Source organism: Polypterus senegalus, chromosome 3 (assembly GCF_016835505.1).
Source record: "Polypterus senegalus isolate Bchr_013 chromosome 3, ASM1683550v1, whole genome shotgun sequence".
Classification (NCBI taxonomy): Eukaryota; Metazoa; Chordata; class Cladistia; order Polypteriformes; family Polypteridae; genus Polypterus; species Polypterus senegalus.
Window position 1 is genome coordinate 85,496,394 of NC_053156.1, and position 23,610 is coordinate 85,520,003.

Here is a 23,610-nt window from a genome sequence, read left to right on the forward strand (position 1 = left end):
ATTTTAATAATGAGGCCAGTGCAATGCAAGTCCTGTTGGATGTTGGACTTTTTAGATGATGGTTTGGAAGAGCCAGTTGTCTATGAGGGCTACATCTGCAAGAGATGCCAGCTGATCCAGCACCTCGAGCTCGGGGTCGCTGAACTGGAGGAGGAGTTGGCTGAACTGCGTTGTAATAGAGAATTAGCGGACTTGGCCCAGGTGTCCTTTAAGGAGAGAAAGTGTGCACCCCTAAGGTGGCGCGGGAGGAGATTCCAGACCAGACATGTAGGAATAGGTGGGTCACGGTCACAAGGCATAAGGTAAAGGGTGCACACTGTCTGGGGGCATCAACCCTAGAATTAGAAGTGTCTAACCGTTATCATGTCCTTGCGGAGCTGGATGGTGACTCTGATAATTCTGAGGTGGTAGGCAGGTTTGAGGAGCCTCAACGGGCCACCTCAAAACCAGTTCCCAAAAAGAGAGAGGTAGTGATAGTTGGGGACTCAATCATTAGGGGGATTGAAGCACAGGTGTGCTCCAGAGAGAGAGAGTCTCGCATGGTGTGTTGCCTTCCGGGAGCACAGGGGTGGGAGACCTCCCTGGAAGGATGGATAGGCTGTTGGCCAGAGCGGGGGTGGATCCAGTTGTCATTGTCCACGTTGGAACAAATGACATACATAAGGGTAGTCTGTCAGTTCTGCATTCCAAATTCAAAGAGTTAGGTACCAAGCTGAGGAGCAGAACTGACAAAGTAGTCTTCTCCAAAGTTCTGCCTGTGCCACACGCCAAGTGACCATAATGTAATACGATTCTCAGTATTTTGTACTGTAAGAGTACAAATGCAAAGACTAAAATTGTTAAGTTGAACTTTGGTAGGGCTAATTTTGAGCAGATGCGACAAAGTCTAAATAGGATAGACTGAGTTAAGCTTTTAAATGGGGAGACAGTTGAGGAGCAGTGGAACAGGTTTAAAATGTTTTACCATGTAATGCAAAACAGATACATACCTAAATTTGGAATTAATAGGAAACTAAGAAAAACCCCACGATAGATTAATAAAGATTTAAAAAAGAAGTTGCAAAGGAAAAAACTGCTGTATAAGGCATATAAGACTAATGACTGCAAAGTGAATCGTAGCGCATATGAGAACATGAGGGCAACCATTAAGAAGGTTATCAGAGAGGCTAAAAGACAGTTGGAGAGGAATATAGCAGATAAGGCGAAAGAAGACCCCAAGAGATTCTTTCAGTATTTTAGTAGTAAAAGAACAGTTAAGGAGGAGGTCAAGTTCATCAGGAATAGTAAAGGGGAATTAAAAGATACAGACGATGAAACAGCAGATGCCCTAAACTTACATTTTTCTGAGGTGTTTACAAGTGAGCAAGTGGATAACCTCCCAGAGGTAAATGCAACTACTAAGGAGGGATTTGGAAATTGTAGAGGGAGAAGTGCTGCTCAGATTAAATAAGATGAAATCAAACAAATCACAAGGCCCAGATAATATTTATCCTCGTGTTCTTAAGGAGGCTAGTGAGTACATATATAAACCCTTGACACATATTTTCAGGAAGTCACTGCACTGGAGAGATTCCAAGGACTGGAAAATGGCAAATATCATCCCATTATATAAAAAGGGTGACAGGGCAGATCCAAGCAACTATAGGCCAGTAAGCTTAACATGCATCACAGGAAAATTAATGGAAGGAATTATTAAGGATAAGATTGAGCAACACATGGCAAGGACAGGAGTTATTCTGAACAGTCAGCATGGGTTCAGAAGAGGGAGGTCGTGTTTTACTAACATGTTGGAATTCTATGAGGGCAACAAAAGGATACGATCAAAGTGGAGCTTATGATATTATTTATCTGGACTTTCAGAAAGCATTTGATAAGGTGCCACATGAGAGGTTGGGCATCAAGTTAAAAGAAGTGGGAGTTCAGGGTGATGTTTTTAGATGGGTGCAGAATTGGCTCAGACACAGGAAGCAGAGGGTGATGGTGCGAGGAACCTCATCAGAACTGGCTGATGTTAAGAGTGGTGTTCCACAGGGGTCAGTGCTAGGGCGCTGCTATTTTTAATATATATAAATGATTTAGATAGGAATATAAGTAACAAGCTGGTTAAGTTTGCAGATGATACCAAGATAGGTGGATTAGCAGATAATTTGGAATCCGTTATATCATTACAGAAGGACTTGGATAGCATACAGGCTTGGGCAGATTTGTGGCAGATGAAATTTAATGTCAGTAAATGTAAAGTATTACACATAGGAAGTAAAATATTAGGTTTGAATACACAATGGGCGGTCGGAAAATCGAGAGTACACCTTATGAGAAGGATTTAGGAGTCATAGTGGACTCTAAGCTATCAACTTCCCAACAGTGTTCAGAAGCCATTAAGAAGGCTAACAGAATGTTAGGTTATATAGCACGATCTGTGGAGTACAAGTCCAAGGAGGTTATGCTCAACCTTTATAATGCACTGGTGAGGCCTCATCTTGAGTACTGTGTGCAGTTTTGGTCTCCAGACAACAAAAGGACATAGCAGCACTAGAAAAGGTCCAGAGATGAGCGACTAGGCTGATTCCAGGACTACAGTGGTTGAATTATGAGGAAAGATTAAAAGAGCTGAGCCTTTACAGTTTAAGCAAAAGAAGATTAAGAGGTGACATGATTGAAGTGTTTAAAATTATGAAGGGAATTAGTACAGTGGATCGAGACTTGTATTTTAAAATGAGTTCATCAAGAACACGGGACACAGTTGGAAACTTGTTAAGGGTAAATTTCACACAAACATTAGGAAGTTTTTCTTTACACAAAGAACGATAGACACTTGGAATAAGCTACCAAGTAGTGTGGTAGACAGTAAGACGTTAGGGACTTTCAAAACTCGACTTGATGTTTTCTTGGAGGAAACAAGTGGATAGGACTGGAGAGCTTTGTTGGGCTGAATGGCCTGTTCTCATCTAGGGTGTTCTAATGTTCTAAATATATAGCCAGGAAAATTAAATCAACAAATCAAAGAAAGCAAAAATTATTTCATAAAACCTTCTCTAAATGTATTATAATTTATAAAAATTATTTATATAATTTATTGTTTAAATGATTTATAACAGGTTACTGCTTCTTAATTGTTCAGCCCTTATGTAGCCTAATTCCAGTAAAACAAAACCATGTTAAGCCTGTAGTGCCATCTAGTGTCACAGATGTGAATAGCACATTATGTAAAATGTTTAATTAAAATAGGAGATGGGGTTTTATTAATAGTAAATTGGTGAATACATGCTGTGCTACTGATCCATCTTTCTGAGATGAAATCATTCTTAACAATATCATGATCAGGGCATTAATCAACCCTGGGTAGATATAAAATACTAGGAGACATAGAGTAGAATTTGTAAACTCCACTTAGTAACCAGCCCTGAAACAGCATCCATCTCCTTCGAGCTGCTGGGCAGCATCACTCACCACTGCCCCAGTATTTCTCCAGGATAAATGCTGTTATTCAACTATTTAAACTTTTTTTTTTTTTACATTACAAGAGTCAACCAATAATTTGTAATTTATTACCATTTATCTACTTTATCTACATTTTACATTATCTATTAAATTCAATTTTAGGGTTGCATTGAGATGGAGTGTCAGTCCATTACACAACCATATCATTCATATAAGGAAAATTTAGAATCACTGCATCTTTGCGAAATACTAGGAAAACAGATTACTCAAAGAAAAATACAAGCAGTCATTGACAGAACATACACAGACAGAGACCATCTGGCATTTGAGTCTAGTATTTAAGTAGCTGTGGGCAACGGTATCAACCAAAAAGCACTGTGCCTTCCCTTTTTAAAACATACAGAATAAACAGAGGAGAGAGGTCAGGAGTATGCACTGATACAGCGCGTTGCCACACACACCACAAAGCAACACATTAGGACCCAAGTGCAGCCATGCATTGTGTGACACCTCAGCATCACACTAATTAAGATGGAATTGAACAGTATGAGGTTTTTATAGTGGCTGGGGTGCCAATTCTGCCATCAACCCCCAGATTTTTCTGTGCAGGTTGGATGGCCTGCGTGCAGGGCTGGATGCAGATTAACGTCATACCCAGGACATAGCAATTTCAGGTTAAGAGTTTTGCTCACGGGCCCAACGAAGTAGACTCACTTTAGGCGTTTACAGGATTTGAACCAGCAACCTTCCAATTACCATTGGTGCACTCTACCCCGAATAAATAAATCTGGTATAAATACATATAGCCATTTTAGAATGCTTAATAATGAAGAAAAGTTGATAGTACATTACAGCACATTTCATTCTTAAATTTTAAAAAATATATGTGATAATCACAAAAAAAAAAAAAAAGGTTCAAACCACTCTTTAACCATCGACATATTATCATCATTGTGTTTTTTAACTCAGCCGTCAGTCACACCATGTCTGAGTGAGGTTTCATTGGATCACATCCTAAAGGTTAATTGGGGACTCTAAAATAATGTGATTGTTGGTGTGAATGAGTACCAAAAGAGGCTCTAGCTTCTCCTTATCCTTTCATACGATATGTGGGTTCAGAAAGTGAATGGTTAAATGTGTATTTTAAAGTAACCTTACAAAAATGCTATGCTCATTTTGTGTTTTATAATGGAAACAGAGATAGTGTGTGGTACTATTTAGTATACATTCAAAAATTACTTTGAATTAATTGGCACTTTTTTTTTTTTAAACTTTAGGTTTTTCCTTTCAGTTTTTTTTTCTTCCAATAAAATACAATAACTGAGCCCAACACAAACAGCCACATTCACCTTTTTAAGAGTAAAAAAAACAATTTAAAGCAGTCATTTACCAGTTTTTATTAATATCAGCATATGCTTTAGCAGGTCTGTGTGATATTAATGAAGGATCCACGACTTCTGAAGATCGCTGCAAATCTCCAACTTCAGGTAATATATATTTAAATGTTTATACAAAATACTAATAACATAACAAGTAGCACATAATCATATTAAAACGTCATTTTGTTTAATAAAAAAATGTATATTCTGTCTTACAGTACTTGAGTAGCTAGAATAGTGCCAGAATCTTATTCAATGTTTTTGTAAAGAATGACTAAAATTACTAAATGGTTTCCTTTTCAGGACTTAAGCAATTGTTGTAATAATTAACATTTTCTGTTTTCAGGTTTGAAACATTTTTTTAATGTGTGTTTTCAAAAATGTATTTTATATTGCATTTTTATTGTTGACTTTTGTAGAGAACCATTTTTGGTTACATTAATATATTATGTGTGAATGGTGTTAATGCTTTTAAAAAGTGACATATGTCATAGGCTTTGACAGTTTTACTATGAATTACTTATAAGAGCATTGAGCAGATGATTTTAAGATGGATACAAGTAAAAGCAACATTTGAAGTAGTCTATTCTGAAAATGTCTTTTAGATCCAGTTTATTTCTTATTTTATACCATCAGCTGAATTATAATGCGTGTAACGTGTATGAAACTCTTAAGTGAATTCACCATGTGTTATCTAAAAATCTGTGAAAAGAATGATATGCATTTAAGGAGAAATGCTCAGTGGGAGTTCATGGAACAGTTGGTGTATTACTTTTCAACTCGAGTTGGATGTTTTTCCTTTTCAGACATACAGTTTTTCAGTTTGCAGCAATGCATATAACACTTTTCAGTGAACTTAAGTATTAAACAAATACTGCCTGTCTATCTGTGATTATTAAAGATATCAATCATTATAGAAGTTTAAAATTTTGTTGTTTTGTTTATGTGTAATTGTAAAAGTAGTCAGTGGTTGTTTTTAAATATACATGACTTTAGGCACTCTGGAAATGCAGCATTGTTCAAACTAAAGATTCTTTGTTTCAGTCAATGTCTGGAGTTAATGAAACCTCTCCAGGAGAGCTAAAAACCCTAAGGTGTCAGTAAACAGTGTTGGCAGATGTCTGTTCTGAGAAGTTGCTTTAACTTTAACACTAAGGATGATAGTCACGCTGATGACCTGGTTCTATGTGTGTTTTTTTTTTAGTATAAGAACACTAAAGTAGGCATTACAGTTGACATAACCAATGCCTGTGTAGAAAATATGAAGAAAATTACTTTTAGTTTTTCAGCACTTTTTACATTGCATATGACACGTGTTTCTTCTAGCTTTTTGAATATTAGTTTGAACTAGGAATGTAGCAATGTTTCAGTGATTAAATTTTAAAGCAAAATATTGAACTTATTATACAGGTAATTTGAATTTGTGCAGAGAAAATGTAATTGCCTTGCTTCATTGCATCTTTAATAAACATACTTTGACACATGCTGTTCATGTAAGCAGACACATGAGGGCAGTATTTAAGCCACATATCAGATCCAGAATCAGTATAGTTGTCAAATAAACCTTGCTTAAAGTACTTCAGTTTGGGGGCATTTCTGAAAATGGTTAAAATATTCACTACAAACTGTGCTGAAATAGAAAGCAGATAAACAGGCAGCTATTAGTGTCTGTTGTGAAGATGACGTCAGTCGACCAAAGAGTTATCCTCACACTTTTATTTTGTGTGAAAGTGTTTGACTGCATGTGTGGTTCAAAAGACACATCTTGGCATTTTTGTGGGGCAGCCAAAGCTAAACTGTGTGCCAAACCTTTAAGTATGAAAGGAAAACTGTCTACTTTACATGTCCATGTAGGTGTGCACACAGTTACCTTTCACAACTTGTTAAACCGTTTTGTTTGCATGCTTTCGCCAACTGCATACCAACCACACTCTCTACGACAGGGGTTTTCAAACTAGGTCCTGGGGGACCCACTTCGGCTACAGGTTTATGTTCTAATCAGCTTCTGTTTGTAATTGGACTTGTGGGCAAATTAAATAAACTGTTATTTCCCAGATTCTGTGTTTTGGGAACAATACAGGAATTATTAAATTTTCATTTTACTTTTCCAGGTGTTCTAATTGTTTAATTAATCCATTATTTACTAATTAGTGGGTCTGATGCTAAAGTTGTTGTAGCCTTGCACGATTCAGTGTTGTTGGCCTGGGTGTCTGCTCGGCTAATTTTTATTTGTCATTATTAAGATACAGTGAAGGAAGCAAACTGTTCAGAGAGATGGCAAAATATAATGAAATCAACAAAAATGAGTTAAGAATTTAAATAGAAATATTTTTAAATGTCTTAGAGAAAACCCAAGCAAAATGACACCTTTTATTGGCTAACTAAAAAGATTACAATATGCAAGCTTTCAAGGCAACTCAGATACTTGCCTGAAGAAGGGGCCTGAGTTGTCTCGAAAGCTTGCATATTGTAATCTTTTTAGTTAGCCAATAAAAGGTGTCATTTGCTTGAGTTTTCTACAAGTAATGGCTAACACCCTAGTTCTAAATGTCTTACAAATGTAAAAATCATTCAGATCAGTGTTATCAGTTGTTGTCACTGATTATGAATCTGGCTGGGAGAAAAACCTGCAGCCACATTGGATCCCCAGGATTGAGTTTGAAAAGCACTGCTCTACCAGTTAGATTATAGCTGTGACATCACTGTTGCAGCATTGCACTCACTGTGCCTGTTGTGCCTGGTTCAGCATGTACTTACTACTGACCTTTTGACAGTTGTTACCAAATATAAATAGCAGATTGATGCAGTTTTGTTGTCAGCATCTTCTAAAAAGAACTGGACACCATATTTGTGAAAAGCTTTTTGTAACTTGGTTACCTGAAAATTTTCTGCTTGGTTTGTTTTCTTTTTTTATTTTGGACCTGTACAGGCTGGCCAGAGTGTGAATGTAGCCAGCTAATCTAAGCAAGCTCTTGTGAGCTCATCCACAGTTCTGCTGCCCAACCTTCCTTTTACATGTTTTCAAGCAGAGTAAAAAAAAGTTTACACCATAACCTGTTTTTTGTAGCTTAATTTCCTTGTCACATTTTTGTGAATAGTCCATAGCATTCCTATGCTCCCAGCAATTTATTTTGTTGATTTCATGTTCTGACAAGCCTTAACAGCATGTACTGTATATTTCATATGCACTGAATTGTATTGTATTCCGGGCAATTAACAGGCTGCACACACACACACACACACACACACACACACACACACACACACACACACACACACACAACTCCTGAGCACATATGTAGGCTCCAATTCATAAACAAAAATGCATAAAATTTTTACTGTATCCCTAGCCTATATACATTCTCAATATGGATTGAGCTTTCCAAGTAATGTTAAACATTGCCATCAGCTCAAACTGTTACAATAGCTTTCAGTTTGTTTGCTTCTTTGGTTCATATGAATTTGTCTTGCATCAAAATTAATTAATGCATAAAACTTCCTAGTTAGTCATGTATTGCTTTGAAGTGAGTATATATGCGTGGGTATAAGTATATTTTTGTACACTCATGATATTGCCCTTCTGGTTAATGTCATGTCCAACATAAACCTCCAAAAAAATAAGTTTTACAAATGCACAATTTGCTCCTCTCAGTCTCCCTCCCAAGTGAGGCTTCTCTTCAACTTAATTTAGTGAATCTATACAAAATAAACTCATACTGGCAGCGACCAAGTATAATACCAGAGTCAGGTGTCACCCCTAAACTTAAACATCATGGATAGTTAACTCTGCCTTGGATAGTTGTAGTTGACACTAAACGGCAATCCAAAGAAATCACATTTAAATGACAAATACACTCACTGAAAATGGGCCTAGGTATTTGTAGGGTGCAGAGAACTTTCAAACATTCATACCCTTCTAGAAACAAACTCAAATAGTTACCATGAGAGTTGCTTGCCCTTAAAAGCACAAATCTTACACCAACTTCATTTCCCCCCTATCCAGCCCCTGAATATGTGGTAGTGGTATCAGCTTCTCAAACCAGTAACAGGAACTTTACTTTCCTTGACCTGATTAGACAAATTCCAAAAATAGCTCAATGTACAGAATGTAACATACATGTGGTTAATATTTTGGATGGCATTTTAATGGAAATTTAATTAGAAGGTGTTTTTATTTTGTCAGATGTTGTGAAAGTATATTTTCTTGGCTATTATGAAACTCAATTTGCTGTTTACTGTATGCATTTTGAAATTCTAAATATGAGTTAATATTTGATATGGTTAACCCATATCAAAATCAAAGCTGTTTCTGAAGTAAACTCTTGTTTTCCAATAGATCTGTAAAACTTTTATAATGATTATAATGTTATTGCTATATAGGTTCAACGTCACCATGCAATTCTGAGGATGACCAGAAAATACCTAGATTTATAGAAATGGGTATAGTATTCAAAATATGTTTCAAATAATTTATGAACAATTTTCTTTCATTTGTTTAATCCTTTGTTCTAAATAACTTTTAATTATTTTTAATTAAACTTACTTCCAGTGAGGAACAAAAGCAGAAACTTTTCCAAGATGGTAGTCAATGACCTAGGTATGAGAAAAAAGAAAACAAAGAGAAACATTTTTAAATTTCACTAATTTATTTGCTTTCTTCCTGTGCACAACTAACAATCACTGAATAATAAAGTCTAATCAAAGCACTTATCTATCTGGTAAAATCTTGATTGATTTTTAAAATAAATGCTAAAAGGCTATATGAGGAGAATAGTGACAAGGAGGACTTTAATTTCCATTTTAAATACTTTTTAACAGGGAAAAAATGCTCTATAAGTAATGTATTAGTTTTTATTTTTGAATATATCGATATTTATGGTTTAACATTTTCATGAAAAGATCACCCAAGTACTGGAATTATTTTTGTTTATATGGAATTTTTTAGAATTTTAGAGAGCATTTTCTATGAAAATAAAAGGATATAATTTGTCACTGCTTTCTTAAACAGTTGCAAGGGTCCTTGATTCACCGTTCTCCACCTATGCCTATTGAGCCAACCTTAAGTAATGTTTTTTACTGCTATTACTAAGAGGTGTTGGGCACACATTGATCACTAAGAGGGATAATTAATTCAATTTAGCATTAAACAAACTATTTTTGAGCACTGTGTTTCTATATTTACATGGACTAAGAAGGAACTCCTTTAAAATGGTTTATTTATAATCTATACAGTCACTTGAACTCTATAAATCTAAGACAGTACAACAAATAATTATATAATGGTTTGCCCTGCTTGCAAGCTTAGGTGGTATTTGGCTATTCCTAAGTTCATAGAAGGAGAAAAAGAAGAATTTAACTAAAAATACCAGTTCAGTGTTTGTCTTGAAAAGGTCATTACAAACTGCCAGTAAAATAATATTTGTAAAACTTCCATCCATCCATTATCCAACCCGCTATATCCTAACTACAGGGTCACGGGGATCTGCTGGAGCCAATCCCAGCCAACACAGGACGCAAGGCAGGAAACAAACCCTGGGCAGGGCACCAGCCCACCGCAGGGCACGCACACACTAGGGCCAATTTAGGATCGCCAATCCACCTAACCTGCATGTCCTTGGAATGTGGGAGAAAACCGGAGCACCCGGAGGAAACCCATGCAGACACGGGGAGGACATGCAAACTCCATGCAAAGCGAACCCAGGTCTCCTAACTGCGAGGCAGCAGCGCTACCCACTGCGTCACCGTGCCACTCTGTTTGTAAAACTTTTTAAATAAAAATATTCTATTACAAATTGGAATTATTTATTTTTCATAAAGCGTTCAACTCAGTTGATAGAGCTGCTCTGTGGGACATCCTGAGACTTTGCGTGATCCCCTCCAGGTTGCTGGATATCTTGGCTAGCTTGTACTCTCTGCATTTTTCCCAGTTGATTCTGGTGTTCGTCAGGATTGTGTTTTTGCTCCTACTCTATTCAATGCTTGCCTGGACTGAGTGTTTGGCAGGGTCAGGGAGTCCAGCAACTGTGGGGTATTTGTTTGTGAAGAAAGATTCACTGATCTTGACTTTGCTGACGATGCTGTGATCTTCGTGGAGTCAATGGAGGCTGTGATCGGGGCTCTTGAGCAACTAAGCAAGGAGTCTGAGTGTCTGGGCTTGCAAGAGTCCTGAAATAAAAACAAGATCCAGGCTTTTAATGACCTCTTAGGCACAGCCATCAGCAGTGTGTCTGTCTGCTAAGAGAGTGTTTATCTCGTTGACAAGTTTACTTACCTCAGCAGTGACATTCATGTCTCTGGTCACTCTTCCTATGAAGTCAGTAGAAAGATTGGGAGAATATGGCGAAGTCATGAGGTCACTGGTTCGTTATGTGGTGAGTGCAGCAACGCGCTGTACCAGTGCATGCTCCCTGACCAGACTTAAACTACCCTACATGTAAGTAAATTGTGCATTTTTTCTAGTGGTTCTGGTTAAATGTTTTGTCATGTTTTTATTTGATACGTATTTAAAGCAAACAAGTTTTTGAGTGTTTATTGTATTTAAAGTTACAAAAACTTAGTTGTCTATATTATTTACATGTACATAGACACAGCATTTAGTGGTGATGTGATTAAATGGTATTTCCACTTTTGCATTTTTTGATATAAACATTATTTTAAAATGGTAAAAAAGATTACCTTCTCACTTTTATTTGTTTTAGTAAAAACTTAAATGTAATTGCTACCACACTCTGGAAGAATATAGCACATTTTTCTGAGAAACGGCTACCTCATGTTGCCTGGTTTAATTAAGCTGAAGATAACAATAACTGCTGTAACTACATAACAGTTCTTATTCTTATCCGACCTTATTTTGTGAAAATGACAAAAAAGTAATCTGAGAAATGAAATTCTCATCGAACAAGTAAGAGCTTCAAGGCTATAAATCAATTTTCTAAAGAATTTCACAGTCATGTTTCTAACAGTTCACACTGTTATCCGAACTGTGCTGAAACGCAAAGGATGAGAGCATGAAAGGGAGTGGAGACACCATAGGATATCATTGCTGATTTTTAAGAATTGCTGAAATGCAATGCATGAAGAGTACTTCCATTCCATATTGTCTGCAAGATCATAATCTAGGAAATGTCTATTATTGGAGGCCCAGAAGGACCTCACTGTTGAAAGAGAAATATAGAAAAACCCAAATTAACTTTTCAGGACCTTATAAAAACTAATGTCTATTCTCCTGGGAAATTTTTCTGGGGACAAATGGAACAAGACTAAAATCCACCCCCAATTATCAAACATAATAAAGTTCCATAATGCTGCCATGGTGCTTTGCTGCCTCTGAAGGCCTTGAACCCATTGAAGGTATCGTAACATCTGAAGCATTTTGGAGCATGATTTTCAGACCAGTGTAGTTAGTCAAAGGTGTTGTGTCCTTTATCAAGACAATGATTTTTAACATAATTTAATAAGCAGCCAAGAGTGAATAGCTGAAGTAGAAACACTGCATCATTCTAGAATCACCAGCAATGAGTTTTGATCTAAAAAAAATTTGACGTGAAATATGAAAAAAGCAGTAAGTCAAAGTTCCAACATATAAGATTTATATAATTTTTCAATTTAAGTGTGAGGCAAAATTTCTTTTGTTAAATGAGGTTAATAACAAATTTCGTCTCTTGTAATTTGTATGTTAATAATTTTGTCCAATGTTTATCAGATGTGTTGTTTTTGGGTAAGGTTAGTCACATTATTTTAATTGTGTTAAAAAAGATGCTGCTATCAAAATCATATTTATAGTCACTTGAAGGAAAATAAACAAAAATAAGAAAACAAGCAGTCAGCTAGTCTATCAGTCTAGGATTTTGCTCTGTGGTGACACCTCTAAACACCATCTGCCACTAGCAAACTGGAGGCCTTTGCAATACAAAACTTATCTAGGTGCAGTGGTGTATTTCCATTGTGTAATGCCTGGCTTTTGCTCAGCCCATCTGTCCTACATACATGGACCTTAAAGCACACTATTTTAATATATATGTGTGTGTGTACAGTGCATCTGGAAAGTATTCACAGCGCATCACTTTTTCCATATTTTGTTATGTTACAGCCTTATTCCAAAATGGATTAAATTCATTTTTTTCCTCAGAATTCTACACACAACACCCCATAATGACAACGTGAAAAAGTTTACTTGAGGTTTTTGCAAATTTATTAAAAATAAAAAAAATTGAGAAAGCACATGTACATAAGTATTCACAGCCTTTACCATGAAGCACAAAATTGAGCTCAGGTGCATCCTGTTTCCCCGATCATCCTTGAGATGTTTCTGTAGCTTAATTGGAGTCCACCTGTGGTAAATGCAGTTGATTGGACATGATTTGGAAAGGCACACACCTGCCTATATAAGGTCCCATAGTTGACAGTTCATGTCAGAGCACAAACCAAGCATGAAGTCAAAGGAATTGTCTGTAGACCTCCGAGACAGGATTGTCTCGAGGCACAAATCTGGGGAAGGTTACAGAAAAATTTCTGCTGCTTTGAAGGTCCCAATGAGCACAGTGGCCTCCATCATCCGTAAGTGGAAGAAGTTCGAAACCACCAGGACTCTTCCTAGAGCTGGCCAGCCATCTAAACAGAGCAATCGGGTGAGAAGGGCCTTAGTCAGGGAGGTGACCAAGAACCCGATGGTCACTCTGTCAGAGTTCCAGAGGTCCTGTGTGGAGAGAGGAGAACCTTCCAGAAGGACAACCATCTCTGCGGCAATCCACTAATCAGGCCTGTATGGTAGAGTGGCCAGACGGAAGCCACTCTTTAGTAAAAGGCACATGGCAGCCTGCCTGGAGTTTGCCAAAAGGCACCTGAGAAACAAAATTCTCAGGTCTGATGTGACAGAGATTGAACTCTTTGATGTGAATGCCAGACATCACGTTTGGAGGAAACCAGGCACCACTCATCACCAAGCCAATACCATCCCCACAGTGAAGCATGGTGGTGGCAGCATCATGCTGTGGGGATGTTTTTCGGCAGCAGGAACTGGGAGACTAGTCAGGATAAAGGGAAAGATGACTGCAGCAATGTACAGAGACATCCTGGATGAAAATCTGCTCCAGAGCGCTCTTGACCTCAGACTGGGGCAACGGTTCATCTTTCAGCAGGACAACGACCCTAAGCACACAGCCAAGATATCAAAGGAGTGGCTTCAGGACAATTCTGTGAATGTCCTTGAGTGGCCCAGCCAGAGCCCAGACTTGAATCCGATTGAACATCTCTGGAGAGATCTTAAAATGGCTGTGCACTGACGCTTCCCATCCAACCTGATGGAGCTTGAGAGGTGCTGCAAAGAGGAATGGGCGAAACTGGTCAAGGATAGGTGTGCCAATCTTGTGGCATCATATTCAAAAAGACTTGAGGCTGTAATTGCAGCCAAAGGTGCATCGACAAAGTATTGAGCAAAGGCTGTGCATACTTATGTACATGTGATTTTTCAGTTTTTTTATTTTTAATAAATGTGCAAAAATCTCAAGTAAACTTTTTTCACGTTGTCATTATGGGGTGTTGTGTGTAGAATTCTGAGGAAAAAAATGAATTTAATCCATTTTGGAATAAGGCTGTAACATAACAAAATGTGGAAAAAGTGATGTGCTGTGTATGTGTGTATATATATATATATATATATATATATATATATATATATATATATATATATATATATATATATATATATATATATATATATATATATATATAAATATTTCATTCAGAATTTCAAAGAATTGCTATGAAAGATTTTATTAAGAATAAGTCAATGTCATATTCATCTTGACGTTGAGTAGCAGTAACTTTTTTAGTTCAAACATTTTTTGTTATTCTAACCTCAGCCTCTGTATGTACCTTTATTGATTAATTTTTATAAACTTTAGTGGTACTTTGGAATTAAGATTTTTTGAACATCAGACAACACAAAGTACAGAATATAGGATAACATGAAAAGTTGTTTCTTAAGAAATATAAAGATTAAAAATGTAATTCTTTATATTATTCTGTCAGTGATACAACAAACTGAAAACACATTTAAGCTTTTTTTTCTCTTATAGCTTTTTTTTTTAACAGAAATGTACTTTTCACTGAACCAAAGAGAGAACAGCATGGTGGTATATTGATTAGTGCTGCTGCATTACTGATCTGGTATCTTGAGCTGAAATCCCCAAAATTATTATTGACCATGTGGAGTTGCATGGGTGTCTGTTTAGTTTTTTCTCTATTTTCTCCAGTTCTACTCCCAGATCTCCAAAAGCATATGTATTAGGTTAATTGTCATCTCTAAATTTTATGAGTGAACTGGCAATACAGTGGTTCTGCCAAATTTTAATTTGAGTAAATACTGTGAGCACAAATATTGTTTCTACCTGTTAGAGTCAGTAAGACAAGCGATACACTATTGGTAAGTGGGTGAGGTTAAGATGATAAAGAAGAAAGGAGGTTTGGTCAAGGAAATGTTACAGTTGGTCATTCCAAGCAGGGATAGAGGGTGCAACAGAGTTATATTGTATTGACCATCTAAAGCGTGTTTACAGCTGTCAGCTTGCTACAGAGAGATTTGCTTGGAATGTTGTGGGACAACACTTTGCATATCTTTTCCTGTAATTACTGTATCATCAAGGCATAGATGATATGTTGTAGATATTGCATTTTCCAGGAGGTGCATGGTCCCTGAAAAATTGGTTCATTTATTTCAAGCCTAATACTTGCAAAAAAAATCATGCACATCAAAACAGAAGACAAGACAAAAAGAAGACAAAAAATATGACTATTTTGTGGAAAAAAAAAATACATTTTGATGGTGGTTTAATTTGGAAAATGCAAGCAGTCATAGGGAAGAGTATATTATTCTCATCATTCACAGAACAAGAGTCTCTTAACACAACAGTATCAAGTTTCTTGTTTTGCACTGAGTTCTCTTGTCATGCTCTTCACCTGTATGCAGGAGGCTTGGTTTGGAAAATGTCCAGAAAACTGGATGGACTGATGACTTCCAGAAAGATAACACAAGTGAATTAATTAATATTAATGGGATATTGTTGCTCTCCTCTTTTATCATCTTATTCAAATATTATGTACATTTGCTTGACAAGTTATTCAACTCCATATATACTCACTGACCACTTTATGAGGTATGCCTGTTCAACTGCTTGTTAAAACAAATATCTTATCCGCCAATCACATAGCAGCAACTCAGTGCATTTAGGCATGTAGACATTGTCAAGACAACTTGCTGAAATTCAAACCAAACATCAGAATGGGGAGGAAAGGTGTATGGTATGGTTGTTAGTACCAGACGATCTGTTCTAAGTATTTGCTTATCTACTGGGATCAGGCACACTCATCTCTAGGTTTTACAGAGAATGGTCTGAAAATGGGAAAATATTCAGTGAGTGGAAGATCTCTGGGCAAAAGTGCCTTGTTGATACTAGAGGTCAGATGAAAATGGCCAGACTTGTTTGAGCTGATAAAAACACAACAGTAACTCAACCATTCATTATAACCGAGGTATCCAGAAGAATATCACTGAACACACAGCACATCGAACCTTGAACCCTGACACCACCAGGTGTTACTCCTGTCTACTAAGTACAGGCAACTGAGACAACAATTCGAACAGGCAACTGGACAGTAGAAAGTCTGGAAAACATTGCCTGGTCTGATGAGTCTCATTTTCTGCTGCGACTTTCGAATGGTAGGGTGAGAATTTGACATCAGCAACATGAAAGCATGGATCCATCCTGCCTTTTATCAGCGGTTCAGGCTGGTGGTTGTGGTGTAATGGTGTGGGGGATATTTTCTTGGCACACTATGGGCCCCTTAGTATCAACTGAGAATCATTTAAATGCCATAACCTACCTGAGTATTGTTGCTGACCATGTCCATCCCTTTATGACTACAGTGTACCCATATTCTGATGGCTACCTCCAGCAGAATAACACTCCATGTCAAAAAGCTCAAAACATCTCAAACTCTTGAATGTAACAATGAGTTTATTATACTCAAATGGCCTCCACAGTCACCAGATCTCAATCCAATAGAGCATCTTTGAAATGTGGTGGAACATGAGACGTATCATGGATGTGCAGCTGAAAATTTGCTACAACTGCTTCATGCTGTCATGTAAATATGCAACAAAATCCCTGAGGAATGTTTCTGGCTTTTTGTTGAATCTATGTCATAAAGAATTGCGGCAGTTCTGAAGGGAAAAGGGGGCCCAATCCCTTACTAGCAAGGTGTACGTAATAAAGTGCTGGTGGTGCTTTTTGGTGCTCTGCATCACTAATTTAAATAAAATACAATTTATGTAATTAAATCCTGCCCATTTTACATGCTTTTTGCATTACTGTAAATTTTGTTTTATTTGTTAACATTGTGGGATGTTAAATTTTGTTCTGGGTTACTAGACTTTATGTATAAAAAGAAAGAGGGCCATATTTGGTTACTAAAATAGAATGTTTTGTGTTTAAGTGTTTGGTTTTTTTTGGCAACTCTAATATAGTATAAAATATACAGAGTAAGTCAAAATTGTATTAACATTTGAATGACAGAAACAACTTATTAAAATAAAAAAAATGATTTACAGGAATGTCTCACCCTGTTCGCTATCATGTTCAACACATGTACCATATGTGGCACATAAATTGTCCACAAAAATTTTATATAAGTATATACATAACAGTACAATTAGTGTTAACTTAATTTTGACTCACCCTGTATAATCACTTTGCCCATTTCTTTCCTTTTTTTTTGAAAACTGCATGTAAAAAGAAAAATCACCAAATATTCAATTATATTCTATTATTCACGTGCTTGTTGAGAACAGTGCTGCAGTGGAATTATGTTTGAAGTATTATACTGTTTATATTGTCATATTTATTATACGGACACTAAGAAAAAAAAAATTCTCTGCACTAATAAATTTGTAATCTGTTAGGAAAGAGCCTAGAACTGACTTGTGGGCTTGACTTTGTCATGTATGCATTAATTCCATTAACTGTTGTGAAGAAGTTCCTATTCTTATCTATAGGAAAAAAAAGTAAATAAATGTTTTATATAAATCCTTACGTAAATGCATTTAGCTTTAGGGAAAAATTACTGAGTCGTCCGCTGTACCTACTACATTTTATAACGTTCGATTTCTTTTAGGTTTTACAGTGTTTACATTTTGACTGCAAACAATGAATAAAAGATAGTAGAGATATATTTTAGACTATATAAGAATGTTTTTAAAGAGTTGAGGATTGTAAGATTCAATGGCATGATTTCATATCTGTTATCTTAACAAACCACTTTTATCCTATGTATCTTTTTTTAATGATCTCAGTGTCAAATCCAGAGACATAGTTCAATTGTGTCCATTAATGTGTTACAATTACAGTGATTTGCTTAGGATCACCGTCATTTAAAGCCAATACCACCCACACTAGACAAGACTAAATTGCTTCAAAAAGTCACTATTTGCTTCTGAAATTAATCTAAGGTTTCTTATTAAATTGGCTGAGCAGTTTACTGTAGTTTCACACTAATCCCTCTCTGAAGACGTGCTTTCCTTTCCCTTTTTTTCTTGAATGCAAAACTGCATGCTTACGATTAATTGATCAAGTGAATATTATAGATAATGAAAACTGATAAGTCTTTAGTAGAAAAGAAAATGTTTTAAAAACATCTAGTTGACTGGGAGAGGATGATTTTTTTTTATAAGGAAGTATTCTTTTTATCATTATCAATTGTTTGACCCAGTTCTCATTCTAAGCACATAGTAAAGATCTAGCAACATGCCTAACTACAATGTTACTTTACTTTTCTAAAAGTGGTGACGTCAAACCATCAGCTGTTCCACAATGGAGGAGGTAAAGGAGGTAAGAGTGAACATTTGTACAAAACGTCTGAAGATTCACCATAAACGTTCGATTTGTCATTTTGTTCTTTCAACCTGTTAATTGTTTGTACAGTGCTGAGAGTCCATTTGTGGTAGTTGAACAAAATAGTTCAAAATGCAATGTAGATTTTAGTGCATGAGGCATATTAGTGTTTTTTGTTAAGTGTCTTGTTCATAGATGCAATATTTTAAAAATAAGCAAGAGCTTGTTAGGAGAAAATTAGTAAAAATACAAAATTCAACTGTTGTTTAGATTGTCTTTCAGGCTGTCATATATTTTTGATGTTAACAAATGGTTGTAAGGTCTATTCAAGCACTTGTTCTGTAGGAGAGAAATATAAAGAAAGACTCTTGCTACTGCAAAAAAATGGATTAACAGTCAAATTCAGATAACAAAAGTAAAAAATCTGTGAAACTGAGGGTGTGGCTGTGCAACTTATACATTGCAATGCACTAGAATGTCAGTTAAGATGTCATGGATACACTCTTGGTAATTTTCAAGGTCAGAAGAAATATTTTACATTCTGTCAGTTGACCATACAGTATTTCAAATCCCATGTTTTCATTGCCTTGTAATGTCAGGGTGGATGACTATATTAAAAGTGGGGGCCTATGCCTTTTCTCAAAATTAAAAGTTCATAATGTCTGTGATAAACAACATTGAAGTCTTATGGAAGGTCAGGGTTATGTTGCATGACTGACAATGTCTTAAAAGGAGAAGTGAAGTGTAAAGGCTTTCATGTGTATTCTTTTAAACTAAATGTTTAACTTCCTATTTGAAGATAAACAAATTGGTAGGATCTTTGTGCACCCAGCACACTTTAACTCCACCGCTTTTTCCTGTTGTGCACGCTGTATTAGCATGGACACTTTCAGTCTGCTAAGATATTTTTAATGAAATAGACTTCTCTTTTCAGCAGATTGTGAAGAGCACGATTCCCTTTGACATGTTAAAATTCAGCATGTAATTAACACTTTATATAACAGTTATGTGTTTTGATTAAGCTACTGTATGTCTTTATATAAACCCGTTCCTAATGACATTTAAATAATATATATGAAAAGGTTTTTTTTTTTTTGTTGATCATGTTTAGCTGTTTCTTGTTCAGTGTATAAGACTTGTCTTTGTAAATATATTTCCATTCTTTTTTCCTTTTTTTTTATGTTTTGTTTTGTTTTTTCTTCCAGCAAAGATGTCACGGAAACTAAGCTTACCTACTGAATTAAAGCCAGATTTAGGTAAGTATGTATACAGATTTTTTGTTGTCTCGTTTATTGCATTCCAGACCTCACCTTTGATTGTTTTTCTTCATAAGTTATATCTTCTCCTTTAACAGAATAGGATCTTTATATTTAACTGACACTTAGGTCATATTTCACTTTTCTTCTTAAAATATTTAGGTTTTTGCTATAACTGTACTATATTACAAACACTGTCACAATGTTGTAATAATAGTATTAATGTAGTAATAATAGTAATAATAATAATAATAATGAAAATTCTTTACATTTATATAGCATTTTTTTTACAACTCAAAGCACTTCAGCGAGTGGGGAGCCACTAACCACCACTAATAATGTGGACATGTTAGAAATGACAGGCTTTGGGATTAGAAAATAGTCATTTAGAAGACATCCACACAGAGACTAAACTGTGGACCTTTGCTTATATTGTGCTGCTTTATTTTCACCTAGTTATTTACTTTTGGACAAGTTACTTTGCCAGTTTTACTATTGTCAATTTAAATACTGATAGTTTTTTATTATTTAGTCAAAAGTGATAATTAGATTTTTATCATCATGGAAGTTAAATATTTGTAAAATAATTTTAGCAATGGCAGTTTCATATATAATAAGCAGTTGTTAGGCTGTGTTTACTCAAAATCGCACCTTACAAAAGAAATATAGTTTTAACATGAGTGAATTATTGATAAGATTACAGGTGATGGGAGACAGATCAGGAAAAGTGTTGTCTTTCCTACACAGTGAAACTGTGTTGATGTTGGTATATTATTATTTGTTTGTTGCTTTGATTAACAATTTTACTAGTAATAATTAAATAATGGGAGTGTTTTGCATGCCCTAAGCACTTCACAATTGTTGAAACAGGAATAATGGGGCCAGAGGCAGTGAAACAGAGGTCTAATAAAATACAAAGGATGTAATTACTTTAAACAGAATAAATAAACTAGTGCTGGGCAACGATTAAAATTTTTAATTCCGAATAATCGCATGATTAATCACAGACATTAACAACAATCACATTGTTATGTGCAAAACTCAATAATGAACTCAAAAGTAGTGTATGGCATGTATTTGGTTTGCAAACACTTCAAACAAATAAGGTGCTTTTTAACAGCAGTCTTCCCTTTACATAGTAGCAGTTAAAATATTTCTGGTAAATCTCAACTTAAATATTAATGTAATCAAATCAAATATAAAACCAAAGCTATTTGCCACGGCATTAATGTTTTATTTACTTTGTTACAGAAAAACAAGTTACCCTTAGAGTCCAGAGCCACAATCATACCATTTTAACAGGCACCTTCCAAGCAACAGCAAGTTAACATTTCTAAATCTGTTTTCTTTTTTTATCTGAACAGATACCAGCAGAAGCATTTTCTTTTATCTGGGAGCAGCATAAACAGTCTATGTTCAGTAGCAACTCTTTGAGGTCTAATATTTTTTCCAAAAAACTCAGTTTTCTGAAAAGCGCATAAAGCAATGGTTTCACACATGAATCAAGATAAAACGACTCCCAGATTCCCAGGCGAATGTTGCCGTAAGTGCATCAGCTACACGAATGTGTTCTGCAACATGATCAGCTGGGGACCGATCAGCTGATACTGGTACCTCACTTTTGTTTTCGATCTACATCTCCACATCACTTGCATCAAAATCGGAGTCCGATTCAGCGATAATACGAAAAAAGAGAATCCATGGATTATTTTACTGTCAGCATTCACTTTGGTATCTCGCCACATGCCATTTTAGAAGCTGTTTGCTTTTTCGCTACTCATGCACACGCAGGGATTAGAAGTCAAATCAGCAAAGCTAACTTTCCTTCTAGCAAAAGCGTAACAAAAAGCATTGTAACAAGAAGATCACTGATCTCTATCGATCACTAGCGAGACTGAGGCTTTCGAAATAATAATACAGTAGAGTCTTGCTTATCTGACATAAACGGGCTGACGGAACATCGGATCAGCGAAAATGTTGGATAATGGCAGGATAAAGAGCCTATTAAACGTCAAACTGTGTTATAATTTTACACATTACTAACCTAATAATCATGTTTTACAACAAAACAACAGAATAAATTAACTGAAAAAATGAACTTACAGTTACAGAATTGTCTGAAGTTAAATACAGTATGTACTGTACTTATAAAGTTCAGTCCTGTGATGATTTAAAGACATTTTTGATCGTAGTCTGCTTTCCTGACGAGTGCAGTTTCTTCACTGTCAAGTCTCGCCATCTTTGCAGCATGTCGATTCCTGTAGCTTCTTGTTGTTGCTCAATGTAATTAATTGCAGTTTCTAGAGCCTTAACTCCGTCACTCATATAGTCAACATCCGTACGAGCGTATACTGTTTACTACAGCATTGTGACTGCGTGTGTGTGTGTGTGTGTGTTTGTGTAGTGATGTGCGAGTCCCCGTCTTGCACCTAAAAACTCGAAGCTGAGTCTCAGTACTTTTAGCAACACCAGCTTTATTAAGCTTGAAACAGCAACAACACGATTATTTATTGTTGGTGGAATTTACCATTCTCCTATACACAGACACAGCAGTCAGGCAGGATCGGGGGAAAGTAATACTGTGCCCTGCGCATTTATAATGTTCCTTGTTCCTTGTATCACCCATCGACGGCAGGCACTTATAGCATCTTTTCCAATTCGCTTTTATGGCGAACTGCTACAGCACTGGGAGACTGAGATTGCTTTGGGGTGCTCATCTGCGTGTCGTCCCGTTGGGTGAGATCCTACAACAGTTTAGAAACTCACTCACACCAGCCATGATTCTTTTCAAAGGTAAAGTGCAGCTTAATTTGCTTTATGTATTTTTACTTTATATTTTGTATTAATCATTTTTATATGAATAGTTTTGGGTTGTGGAACGAATCATCTGAGTTTCCATTATTTCTTATGGGGAAATTCGCATTGATATACTGTACGAGTGCTTTGGACTGCGAGCACATTTCCAAAACGAATTATGCTTGAAAACTGAGGTTCCATTGTAATTAGCTGCGGTAGAGTCGGGAGCAACAAAAAACAGAGTACACTTGCAACTTGCAGTTGCCAATTGATGTGTTTTTTTGTTTTTTTCTTTTGCGGTGGGACGTCGGATAAAACGGAATATTAGATAAAAGAAGGTAGGATAAGCGAGACTCTACTGTAATAACAAAAACTGCGTTAATGCACGAAAAAATCATTGTCAATGTTAATTAATTAATGCATTAACACATTAACTTGCCCAGCCCTGAAATAAACATAAATAATTGGAACACAAAGATTTAGCTCGTGAAAATAATACATGGAAACAAAATCCCCAATGCTGGAAAACAACAAACAAATACACATAAATCTAGATTACATCATTAGGATTTGTTTAGTGGGAGTGACCTGTTAGAGAGTGCAAGAAACTACAATAAGTGACAGTTCATTGACTTCCTTCACTGATGGGCCCAAACTTGCATTTTAAAAGAATGACAGAAGTTGCTAAATATAATTATTGTTGTGAGTTCTTTCCCAATGTAATGTAATAAAGATGAAAGTTTTATCACCCATGGAACATTGATTAGTCTTGAACACAACACAACCAACGTTAGTGGACCGACTGGAGAGTAGTGATACAGGAAGTTGCTATTGTATATCAGTACAAAGCCA

General features: G+C 36.1%; 1 protein-coding gene across 11 annotated transcripts in view; it reads left to right on the top strand.

The window, feature by feature from the left end:
* LOC120525337 (syntaxin-binding protein 5) overlaps positions 1 to 23,610 on the top strand; it is a 637,028-nt gene that overhangs the window by 572,098 nt on the left and 41,320 nt on the right. For 2 of the 11 annotated variants that reach the window (XM_039747537.1, XM_039747542.1), the window contains exons 19-23: positions 4,863 to 4,928; positions 9,201 to 9,260; positions 9,370 to 9,417; positions 18,656 to 18,703; positions 19,912 to 19,962. In XM_039747537.1, coding sequence (XP_039603471.1) covers positions 4,863 to 4,928; positions 9,201 to 9,260; positions 9,370 to 9,417; positions 18,656 to 18,703; positions 19,912 to 19,962 — 273 coding nt within the window. The remainder of the gene's footprint in view (positions 1 to 4,862; positions 4,929 to 9,200; positions 9,261 to 9,369; positions 9,418 to 18,655; positions 18,704 to 19,911; positions 19,963 to 23,610) is intronic. The other 9 variants (XM_039747540.1, XM_039747545.1, XM_039747543.1 and 6 more) reach the window with 6 other exon arrangements.